The sequence below is a fragment of the Myotis myotis genome, unplaced genomic scaffold, assembly GCF_014108235.1.
Source record: "Myotis myotis isolate mMyoMyo1 unplaced genomic scaffold, mMyoMyo1.p scaffold_m19_p_3, whole genome shotgun sequence".
In the NCBI taxonomy this organism is placed as follows: Eukaryota; Metazoa; Chordata; class Mammalia; order Chiroptera; family Vespertilionidae; genus Myotis; species Myotis myotis.
Window position 1 is genome coordinate 144,765,330 of NW_023416335.1, and position 12,833 is coordinate 144,778,162.

At 46.9% G+C, this 12,833-nt stretch overlaps 1 protein-coding gene across 1 annotated transcript in view; it reads right to left on the bottom strand.

The window, feature by feature from the left end:
• TPH2 (tryptophan hydroxylase 2) overlaps positions 1 to 12,833 on the bottom strand; it is a 98,612-nt gene that overhangs the window by 81,257 nt on the left and 4,522 nt on the right. The window contains exons 3-5 of the mRNA XM_036301652.1: positions 11,702 to 11,885; positions 11,491 to 11,591; positions 6,190 to 6,257 (exon numbers count right to left, since the gene is read on the bottom strand). Coding sequence (XP_036157545.1) covers positions 6,190 to 6,257; positions 11,491 to 11,591; positions 11,702 to 11,885 — 353 coding nt within the window. The remainder of the gene's footprint in view (positions 1 to 6,189; positions 6,258 to 11,490; positions 11,592 to 11,701; positions 11,886 to 12,833) is intronic.

The window sequence follows — 12,833 nt, forward strand, 5'->3', positions numbered from 1 at the left end:
AAGGAAACCGAGGCACAGAAGACAAATAACTTGCAGGTGTCCCTTGGCTGGCAGTGATAAAGCTGGAATTCACCCCAGGCAGTCCAGCCATAACTTCTACAACTCTTAATTACTCCACGCACAGCCTTTCAGATTGGAAGAGAAATTAAAGAAAGTAACTGAAGCCTTGCAAGCAGGTCAGGGGTCTGAGTAAACCCCAGGCTTCTGGTCTGGAGGTGTTGACTATTGTTTTAATAAAGTTAATAGTAAAGTGCATTACATGGCAATGCTCCATTGATTTCATTTAATCCTTAAAACTCTCCCAGGGGAGAGGCAGAGAGATACTGTTACGTCTATTTTACAGAGGAGAACACTGAGGCTGAGAGATGTCAGGAACCATTTGGATCCCTGGGTTTGTTTTTTGTTCTGTTTTGGCTTTTTGCTAATCCTCACCCGAGGATATTTTTCCATTGACCTTTCTTTTAAATATATTTTTTTATTGATTTCAGAGAGGAAGGGAAGGAGAGAGAGATAGAAACATCAATGAGAGAGAGAGTCATTGATCGGCTGCCTCCTGCACACCCCACACTGGGATGGAGCCCCCAACCCAGGCATGTGCCCTGACCAGGAATCAAACATGGCCTACAGGTTCATAGGTCGACACTCAACCACTGAGCCACGCCGGTGGGCTCCACTGACTTTTAGAGAGAGTGGAAGGGAGGGAGAGGGGGAGAGAGACATCGATGTGAAAGACACATCAATTGGTTGCCTCCCACATGCGCCCAACCAGCGCTGAGGATCGAGCCTGTAACTGAGGTCCATGCCCCAGCCAGCTAGGGTGGATTCCCTGGAATTGAAATCAAATGAGTTTCCTTGGAAAATTGGGGAATTTTCCAACTTTAATTAAAGCAAATTATGACATGTTGAAACTCCCTTGTTTACCTTACCCACTGACATTTGCTTTTACTTATTTGCATTTCAGATTCCATGGACTAAAAAAAATAAATAAGGAAAGCAAAAAGGAGGCAGCCCCATGAGAAGAATATGAGGTTCACGTACCACCTTAATTTCAACCAGGAGAAAGCACATTCGTAACCAAACAATCACAGTAATATTCAAAATCAATTTAAGCAAACAAGAGGGGCATATTAAAGTCAGAGCTCGGGGCCTCTTTCCAAGAGAGTACGATAGATTGAAATAACTACCGCCCCCCCCCACCACCACCACCACTAATATAATTAAATTAAATATGCATGCATATTGTTGGGGAATAATCATTATAATAGCCCCCAAAGAAAAATCTGTTTATTTCTAGTCAACCAGAAGAAAAAAAAAACCTGTATTACTCATTTTTCCTCCAACAATATAGCAATTGTGAAACCCACAGAAATGCAGGAAAGCTAATGTCAAGCTTAAAATATAGCTCCAACATCACAGTCATCATTTCCCCTCCTCCACATGCCATGTACCCCCCACGCACTTCCATTGCAAGTCTGTATGCGCTTCACATATCTCCTCCCGGGGTCCTCTGTGCTTGTTTACACTCGGATTTCTTTCCTTTGGGTTGGGGAGGACTGGCTGCGACCCGCATCCATTACCCATGATATTAAAACACTGCCCTGTCATTCCAGGGCCTTCATTCTCAGGGCTTCTAGGGAGACTGATATTTGCACTAATGAATGCTTCCTCCGCCGTTATTGGGGAGGCAGCTAGGTCTTCCTGACACGCGTGGCCACAGCGCTCAGGCATGTCTGCGGGCGGCAGCGCGCCTCTGGGTAATCAATCATGGTTCTCGGCAGCGCTGTCAATCAGGAACGCACCTGAGTGGCACCTATGGACAACTGTGTGCTGGCACGGTCCCCGGCCCTCTCCTCTCTCAGGCTCGTGGTTATACGGACTTCGAGCCTGCTGTTTTCTCATCACAGAGTGGAATTGTTTCATTTTCCTCTGCATGTGTTGATTCTTCCCCCCTGCTTTATCCTTTCAAGACTATCACAGAAAATATAGTATTCAACACAAATGCCCCAGAGGGCTTCCTGGCCATGTTTCAATAGATATGATTCAGTACTTCATATCTTTTCCTTCCCCTCCCCTGTGTACCCCTCAGGCGACATCCCACCAATCCCTACGGCACCCCCAAACCATCTCGGCTCCATCTTTGTCTATATTTCAGACCATATATTTGACTTCTTCTCCGTGTCCTGAAAGCCTAAACGAACTACCGACAGGAAGTTGAATTGGTCTCCCCATGTCAGACTGGTCTCTAATTTTATCACCAAACTATGTTTGCAGGGACCCCATGCACTGGGGGTTTCCAGCACCACCCAGTTTCCAATGATCTGCTTCTCAGACCTGTGGTTCAAGCTTTGGCTTGGAAATCAGATCCCAGCACTCGGCCAGAAGCCACTCAAACGCGCTTATTTTAAGTAATTATTGTATCGACATCTTTTTCCTTTGCTCACTCAGAAAGCCATTAGCACCGGAAAAAGATCTATTTCAACCAGAAACTGTAGCTTTATTTTTTGTCAAATAAAAGCAAACCTCAAAAAAAAAAAAAAAAACCTCACTCTTACCGGTTTGGCTCAGTGGATAGAGTGTTGGCCTGGGGACTGGAGGGTCCCGGGTTCGATTCCAATCAAGGGCATGTGCCTTGGTTGCGGGCACATCCCCAGTTGGGGGGGGGGAGGGTGCAGGAGGCAGTTGGTTGATGTTTCTCTCTCATCAATGTTTCTGGCTCTCTATCCCTCTCCCTTCCTCTCTGTAAGAAATCAATAAAATAAAATAAAATTTAAAAAAAAACCCTCACCGCGTGGCAAGCTGGAGATGATGACCCAGGCCCCGCTAGGGACTTGCTAATACCTGTGTCCCACCCCCATCAGCACCTGAACACAAGCCTGAGCCCTGCCCTCAGCTTGCAAACACACAGGTACTTGCACACAAACACACGTGTATTTATACACACAAAAATGGCTGGCCCTTATCCATCCTCAAACTCATGCCTGTAGAAGCCACAGCAGTGATGGCATGAGGGACACTAAGCAGTGACCGCTTTCTCTCCCCGTCCCACAAGTCCCTGACTGAAGCATCCCAGGGCACCTTCCTCACTCTGTCCACGACAAGAAGCACCCGAGGCCACTGGCGATCTGTTATCAGTATTTGCAGCTTCCCACACACACACGTGGGAACGTAACTGCTCGCTATGAAATCTCTCCACAAAGAAGGATGTCGGTCAGCACAAAATGCATCGGTAGACACAACAGTCTTTAAGTGGGAAACCGAAGGAGTTTTATTCCCAGGATTACTTACGGGGACACTTGAACTACAGTATTTGTTAAGGTGGCAGCAAGAACAATGGTGTTAACACAGCTAAAGAATTAAACAATAGGTCACCTGGAAACTGAAGACAGTCTGTGGACAAGGGAAAGGGGAGGATGTAATAATAACTGACAGTTATGATCACAAATCACGTGCAAAGCACAGCCATGGGCTCTCTTTCATAGTCCCTACACCAGCCCTGTGAGATGGGTTCTATTGTTAGACACTCTTCCCTGATGAAGAAACTGGGCGCTGTGATGTTGATCACCCCAGGAGGAAGCAGTGGAGTCAGGACTCAAGCCCCAGATAGTCTGGCTCCGATGGCCCAGTTTTCCATCATGTTATTCTGGGCACTCAGCCTGAGTCAGCACTGTCCAGGGGAGAGGGTTGCAATGGTCTTGGATCCCAAACTCTCTTAAATATCCTCTGCTTTGACTGTGTCGCCAAAATAGCCTTCAGGTTATCATCTGGCCTCTCTGGTGTCATGACAACAGGAAGCGGGCATGAGTCCTATGGGAGTAGTTTCTCCCTGTGACATGATGACTTGCTGGTGTCCTGCATACCTCGGCCTCCTGAACCTTCGGTTACAGAGAATCAGGCCCTGGACCCTGAGTACAGCCCCACTTTGTAAGCTGGGGCCGGACCCTGGAACACTGCAGCTCCCTCCGGCCCCAGCCAGCCCACCTTTGTATAAAACCTCCACCATTTCCAGCCTCCAATGTTGACTTGTGTTTCCAATACACACCACATCTCCGTGTCCCTCTTGCACTAAGGGAAAATGGCAAAGGCAAACTTGTGAATACTTTGAGAGCCTCACCCTCCATCATTTCTACTATGTGCCCATTTCCTCTCTTCTCTATATAAACATGTTTCCTTTAATGCCAAAGGACTCCCCATAACAATGCTTCTTAAAACGGGTTGACTCATATATATCAATTCTATTAGTGTCATCACAATACCAGCTTGCCTTTGTCCAGTGTGGGCTCTGTCAAGAAGAAATAAATGACATTTGAGCTAGCTCCTTGATCACTATGCTAACAAAATCCTTTCTATACCACCATATATATAATATACTGCATATGAGATACATTTGTATCTATCTTTTATCTAAAGGAAAAGGCTCTGCCAAGTCCTGAGCTTTGACTGTGTCCCCTCAGGTCCCAAAGGCATGTCCTGCCCACCCCTTTCTAAGGACCCACCTCTGCAGGCATGGCCTGGTTCCACAGGCAGGGTGTGTGAACCTAGGGGAGTTCATCTTTTTATTTTTTTAAAATATTTTTGTATTGATTTCAGAGAGGAAGGGGGAAGGGGGAGGGAGAGATAGAAACATCGATGATGAGGAGAATCATTGATCGACTGCCTCCTGCACACCCCACACTGGGGATCGAGCCCGAAATCTGGACATGTGCCCTGACTGGTAATCGAACCTGGTGACCTCCTGGTTCACAGGTCAATGCTCAACCACTGAGCCATGCCACTGGGCGGGGAGCTCATCTTAACACTCACGACCACTGATCAGGGCCTGATGTGAAAAAGTGAGCACGGCCATCAGAGTGCTGTTTTGGCAACCTGACAGGGGAACCCTGGAAGACAAGGTTAGAGAGAGACAGTGCTGAGGGCTTAAGCGGGCAGGAGGTTGGGCTTGGGCCTGGACAAGCCACCAGCACACTGACATTGCGAGGGGGTAGAAGGTCACAGTAGTTAAAAAAGGGTCAAGGAGCTGTGTGGAACAGAAGAGATAAGAATGGAGAAGACACATGTGGAAAAGCATGTGCCAAGCAGTCCTGGTTTTCAGGATTAAAAATATACTAGAGGAAGAACGAAGGATGCGTGGGGTTTGGTAGGAGGAAAGGAAGAGCACCAGAGCATCCGGGAAAGTTAGAAATGAGCAAATGACTGGCCCAATCAGAGGCGTGGCATGAAATCCTCCCATTTTTGCCTTCAGTGCCTATGGGTCATATTCCTTAAAAAGAAAGAAAGGAAGGGGGGCAGGAAGGAGGGAGGGAGGGAAGGAAACACTGATACCTTGTATAACACATGTAATGTCCTAACTTCTCACCAAGGACAAACTTGCCCCACAGGACAACTGAGTTTCTCACCTAGTCTCAACTAGAATAAGAAAGAATCTTTCCTGCCAGGTAGGATTTATATTTTGTCCTGATGACAGATTTATGTAGCTGATCACATACCAGACAAAGTAAAAGCAGCACCATGATGGGCTACAAGTTTTATTGGTGTGACCAGAATACATAGAGGCCTACCGTATACTCCATTTTTCTAGACACGGCCTGCAGTCAACACACTACATCATCGCCTGTCGCAGTACCCTGTCACGGCCATCTAATACCATGCACAATGCATGGTCCTCACCCCAATCCTTAGGTTCTTTCATTTCCTCCCCACCCTCAACCAGGATTGGGTCTGAAACTCTCCAATTTCTAGGAAGTTTCCCTTTCCACACAAAGCAAACACATCTCTTTTCATTTCGGCTGCTCACATGAGCCCTTTCACCATTCTTGCTGAATACCCTACTTTCACTGGGGACGCTAGACATTGAGGGAGGTTACGGAAAACTCAAATCAAAAGCAAAATGAAAACACAGTTTCTGGGCCCTGCAGAGTGGACAAAAGCAGCTTCTTCGTGGAGCTGTGAACACAATGGTGAAAATGTAGCACTTGGCATGAGGCCCAAAGGTCTCATTCTTTCACAGTTGTACCCAGATGTCAAACATCAGTGTTGGTATTTAATGCCCACAGAGTTGGAGAGTGTTTAAAAATGGTTCCTATCTGCCTTCGGAAAAGTCAAAGCCAAGAGAAGGTGGGTCTGTTTAACACAGCATGTGCTTTTCTAACTAGCCAGTGACAAGTTGCAGAAAACAGTTACACGGGTACTTACTATTTATAACTCATGGCCACATCCACAAAATACTTTCTTCTCTGTCGATAGACATTGTCCTTAAATCCCTTAAACAGAAAAAGAGATGACGTTATTTAACCGAGAGCCAAAAAGTGAGCTGCAGAAGGCCTCAGAGAAAATTGCTGTGGTGTTGACTGACTACGCAATTCAAATGTAAATGTGTATCCTTGTGTGACATCTTTATGACACAGGCAGAAGCAAACTGTGCTCACACAGTAAAACCTCATTAAACCGGGACTGTACTAATTTGGGATGTGTGGGAATTCAGGCTAAAGTTTACCTTTCCACCAAGTGGGCAGAATGGCTTAGTTAAGCAAATTGATGCTGTGGACTATATCTTTTGGTTTTCATTTGCATGTAATTGATCTTCATCATAAATTAATATTATCCTTTCCGTTAAAATCAGGTCCCTTTAACCTGATTATTCAGTAAGTTAATCTAAATTTAATTTCTTTGTGTAAGTGATCAATAAGTGTTCATTTATTTAAAACTCATTCATTCACAATAATTATCAAATCCCCAAATTAGTATGAATTAAAGAGGTTTTGCTGTGTCTTATGAGTAAAGCCACACGATGCAAAACCAATTTTAAGGGATTCATGCACAGGACAGCGAGTCGGCTCCATTTCACCCTGAGTTCTCATGAGTCTGATGAGTTTTTAGCAACTTCAAGACTTTTATTCATTGTCATAACACCTGGGAAATTAAACATCCTGTCTGTCATTCTTCAATCAAGTGGAATCCTTCTGAGAGGATTTCTTGTTTTACTCGAAAATCTCTCCTCTTGTCAATAGGCTTTCCATTTCCTTTCCCTTCAGAGGGTGTTTCTTCCAAGTGCTGGGAGCCCAGAAGGAATTATTTCAATTTAACTTTCTATTGATGCAGCCCCAAAAGATAAGCAGGAAGCAGTGGCCACTCTGAGAAGGGAGGCCAGGCAAGAGGACAGGCCACTGAGATCACTGGTCTGAGAGGGGAGCTGCCACAGGCCCACACAGGCCCACACAGGCCCACACAGCCCACACGGCCCACACAGGCCCACACTGGCCCACATGGCCCACACGGCCCACACAGGCCCACACAGGCCCACATGGCCCACACAGGCCCACACAGGCCCACACGGCCCACACAGGCCCACACAGGCCCACGTGGCCCACACAGGCCCACACAGGCCCACACCGGCCCACACCGGCCCACACAGGCCCACACAGGCCCACGTGGCCCACACAGGCCCACACGGCCCACACAGGCCCACACAGGCCCACGTGGCCCACACAGGCCCACACAGGCCCACGTGGCCCACATAGGCCCACACGGCCCACACAGGCCCACACAGGCCCACGTGGCCCACACAGGCCCACACAGGCCCACACAGGCCCACACAGGCCCACACGGCCACACAGGCCCACACAGGCCCACATGGCCCACACAGGCCCACACAGGCCCACACAGGCCCACATAGGCCCACATGGCCCACACAGGCCCACACGGCCACACAGACCCACACAGGCCCACATGGCCCACACAGGCCCACATGGCCCACAGGCCCACACGGCCCACACAGGCCCACATGGCCCACAGGCCCACACGGCCCACACAGGCCCACATAAGCCCAGCCACCCCCTGCTGCAACTTCTGCAAAGTGGGCTGTTCAACAGTAACTCAAACACATAGGAAACCATTGCATTCTCTCTCCTGGCTGAAGAACTGGCCTTCAAGCCAGAAACCTTCCCAGGACTCTGCTGGACAGAAGTGAACAGCTTCAATCACCAACAGCCCTTCTCTCGGGAAGCACAAGAGAGTTACTGACAGGGAGAGAGATGAGGACCCTGAGGTCACCCAGACCCCTGCAGCCATGAAGCTTCCCGCCCTGGAAGCCAGCACTTTTTTCCTTTTGCTATGAATTGGGAGTTTTTAAACTGGGGCCCATAGGCAGGCGTGGGAAGCCTTAAAATGAGTGCATACAAAATTTCGTGACCAGAGTTACCACAATCACAAATGGGTCTGGGACCTCAAAAGAAAACTCCTGCTGCAGAGGGGATACGTGATCCTGCTAGATAGAGAGTGAGCGTTTCAGCACTCACTGGGAACGCCAGGCAACCTGGGATGGCGAAACTGAAGAGATCCAAGCACCTTTATTACTCAAAAAGAAATCAGGCCAGGACAAAAGGAAAAGAGCCGTGTGAAAAGCACAGCATCTGTTCCCCAGTTCCTGCCAAACCGGACACCATGGTAACAGCATCATAATCTGCTGGGCTTCCTGAAGACTCTCGATTGTCTCTCCTCAGCGAACACCTGCACCTTTTCCAGGCATGCGGAGAGTGATTCACTCATCACGCCTCATTAGCCCAGGGTGGCGGCGATTACATGAACGTGTGGGCAATCCACAGCTTCCAGGACTGAATCCTGGGCCTGCAAAGTAAACCGAATGCTGGCTACCCTGGGGATCAGAGACACAGCATTCCATCACTCGGGACTGAGGCCAGGGTTAAGGGTACCAGATAAAATACAGATACGGGACACGTGCAATATTTGGGGCATTCTTCTAAGAAACAATTATGTGTTGTTTACTTGAAATGAATATGTAAATGACCATCCTATATATACTTATTTGCTAAATCTGGCAACCCTAGCACCCAGAAATAGCTACTGGACAACCCACCCTTCCTCTCTCAGTTTCAGCCAAGGGAAACTGAAGCCAGGCTGGCAGCCCGAAGTGCTCAGCTAACTGTACGCGGGCACTCAAGGAGCTATCCCACGTAAGTCAACCCTGGTGGGATTTCAGACGCACCGGGGAGCTTTAAATACTACTCAAACCCCAGGCGCATTCCCAGGCGTTCTGATTTAAGCACCCTGAAATGAGGCCCTGGCTTCAGTCTGTTTTTTAATTCCCCACAGATGATTTGAATGGAAAGCTAGGCTGAGAAGCACTGAGCTAGGACATTCGTTCTCAAACGTTAGAGCTCATGAACAAGCACCTTATGGGTGGACCTTGAACCAGTCTAGATCCTTGCTACTCAGAGTGTGGTCCCAAACCTGCCACATAAGCCTCGAATGGGAGCTCGCTGGAAATGCTAGGAAGCTCTCTAGAATCTCGGGACCTCATCTGCATTTTGAGAAGATATTCCGGGTGACTTGTTTGTCCATTAGCATTTGGGAGGCCCTGGCCTAGATAGTTAACCCTTTCCGGGGCGCCTCCGCAGCTGACTCTTACACCCCCAGCCCCTTCTGAGCCATGCCAGCACGAGGGGGCCCATCTTCGTGCAATAACCCTTCTTAGGACCGGGGTTCTTCTGAAGCACAAAAGGGCCTTGGACAACATTTCTGTCCTCATCAAATAATAAATAAAAAACACCAACTTACCAATATCAAAGTGTGCACAATGAACATTTGGTGTGCTTATAAAAGAAAGATGTGTGGTTAAAAAAAATGAGTGAGGTAGGAGGTTGCTAACTACTTGCAATTATTTAAAGTGGCTGTAAAGAAAATAAGAAAAGGCATCATAAGGTGGGTGTAATTAGGGATAATGGAACAAAATTAAGCACAGGACAATGTACACTGAGTACTGAATACATTTTTTCACAGCAAGGTCAGTGGTTCCTGTGGTTGTTCCAACAAAAGGGCTGACCCCCTTTCCCCAGGTAAGTAATTTTCAAACTAGACTGAGGGGAGCATTTGGAGAGAGGTTACCAAGAAATCCTTTACTGCCCAGGCGTTGATCTGGATGATTTAATACAGCACTTCCATTCCTGGAATTGGGTATTTACTCGCCAAAATGCTTTCCACTTGTTTTATTAACTATGCTTTTCAAATGCCCCTTTGAGGTCAATAAGAATTTTATTTCCACTTTTGCATAAGGAATTTGAGACACAGGGGTAGACAGACTTGCCCAAGGTCATCCTGCAAGTGAACAGCTGGTGTCTGGGCAGTGATCTCACTGTTAACCTCTTAAATCAAACCTCTGTGCTAATTCTGACTCCCCTGGAGGTGGAGAAGGGGAAGATGACAAAAAGATGATGGCTGAAGGCGCTTTTGAGTGTTTTTTTTAATGTTCAGCAGTCTTAACCTGTGAATTATCCTGAAACCTTAGGCTATGATGGCAGATATGACACTCTGTGTCTGAGTGAATTCAACTTTTTGGAAAAAAAAAAATGCAAATAATGCAATTGAATTAGATCTGTTTGACCATTTGTCTGAACGATATGTTATGAATTAGTTTGAGTGGGTCTATTATGCCAAATGGTTTGATTGAAAATGTTCCTCTTGTTGAAGTTGTCATCGTTTTCTTCAAAGCAGAGCTCTCAGACTCAAGTGTGGGCTTGTCACCACCAGTTCCTGATGCAGCTGGTCCCGGGACCACACTTGAGAACCACTGCCTGTAGTCCCACTATCAGATTTCCAGACTTCCTCCGCTTAAATAAAATGAATACCTATAAGCCATTGCCCTCAGACCACAAACACTCTTGTAAGCATGACCGATCTGCTTGGGTTTCGCCCTTTTATCTGCCTGTTTATAGACAAGGGGCACCGGGGGAAAACATGCTTGTAACGAATGAGGACATAGCTTATTTCTCCCAGACTATTAACTGTACTTCATTCTGACCATAAAGAAGTTCCCGGTCTCTTGTGTTAAATAAAAACGAATGTAAAGGTGGGGGGGGGGGGGAATCATGGAAAATGCTTACCTACGTATCATATTTCTTTCCAGGTGGTCATTTTTATTGGCATAGGGGAGAGATGGTGGTAAATAGATTCCGGGCGGATGCGGGAAGAGATGCGTCTTCCATCACAGCCTTATTCTAATGCCCTCTGCCTTTCCATTGAGACTGAAGTCCACTCCATTACTCTACTCCTAACTACCTCCCGTCAAGGAAAATAGCAAGGAGAATTTTATGCTCTCACTGAGCCCCATAATGCCAAGTCCTCCCTAGTTTCCCCAAAGAGTGATCAATTTCAGTTCGTCATTCTTCCAAGGGTCACCATCTGCACGTATATTTCAGGCTGTCTCATTCTACAGAAATCATCTCCCAGCTTCAGAATCTCCGCCTCTGTCCAACCCTCTAAAAAATGAATGCTTTGTGGAAATGCCATCTTTCTAACCTGCTTCCAGCCAACGCATATTTACAGGGGAGCTTTCTCATCTAAAAGTCCGCTCGCAGTTATGGGGAATAAATAATACATTGCTCTACAGTACAGCATTGACAGCACAGAACATGGCACAGTGCCTGGCACATGGAGGGAACTGGGAGAGCGGGTGTGGAATGGATTTTACTGGACACTTACTGGGTGATCAGCATTGAGCTCGGAACCATACATGAGCACTCTGTGCGAGCATTTGTCTAATTCAGAGATCTTCCGGGGGAACCAGGGCACATCCTCTAGCTCTGTTGAAAACACAGTGCAGGATCAAACATGTTAGCTCACAGATTGTGTGTTCCCCTTGGCAACGTTTGTCAGATTGCAAAATCACCCGACAAGCAAAAGCTGGCCTTGCCTTCTTCCTCTGTCCAAATGTTCTCGGGCGGATTCAGCGTCAGGATTGTAGTCTGAAATTTCAGCGACTGAATGAGCTCATTGAATTCTGTTTTGCCACACTCGAAGTCCACAAAGATCTCCACCTCGGAACTTCTCCGCCGGGATTTCCTGGACTCAATATGAACCATGTTGACACGTTTTTCCTGTGGGGATATAAGCAACGCCTCTGAATCACCTCCAGGCACAATGAAAGGAATGCCACAGCTACTCTCCTTCAACTCAGACAAGGCACCCACTGCCCACAGAGGAAGAAGAGACACCCTCCTCCCTCTTTGGTTAATGAAAACATGGAAATGTTTCCTCCAGTGTTTCTATTAATAGGAATAGAGACTGTAATCAGTTTTCCTGTCTCATTAAAAAAAGAGAGGCGGGGCGGGGGCGGGGGGCATAGCTGGCGTGGCTCAGTGGTTGAGGGTCAACCTATGAACGGGGAGGTCACAGTTCGATTCCCAGTCAGGGTTGCAGGCTCGATCCCCAGTGTGGGGCGTGCAGGAAGCAGCCAATCAATGATTCTCTCTCATCATTGATGTTTCTATCTCTCTCCCCCTCTCCCTTCCTCTCTGAAATCAATATAAAGAGGGGGACATTAATATAAAGGGCCTATAAAATTACAAACATCGGCATTTCCCAGAGCAGTCCAGATCCCACTGATTCTTTGGAGGGTGGGAGGGGAATTAAGTTATATAATTCCCAGATTTATATTTCTATTTTCATATGCTTCCAAAAAACATGACTAAAACTCAAAACCCTGGTTTTATAGTGGTATAAAGTTTCCATTGTAATTTAAAGTTTAAAAATAAACTTTATAACATTTAGAAATAAAATAATCTTTGAAAAAAATAAGTAAATAGTACAAGAGGCAGAAACGGGGACAGTGTTATGAAATGGCTGAAGTTTGGGAAACATGGGCCAAAGTGTAGCCCACAGTGTAGGCAAAGAAAAGGAAGAAAAGCAGCCAGTGTGGATCCCTGAAGGCCAAGAGAAACCAAACCGCAAACAAAATACCCTAAATGGGACCACTTAGTAACTGTTCTCTCAGCAACCTCCGGGCTAGCTTCATACAAGAATGTTTTGTTGAAATCACCACCCCA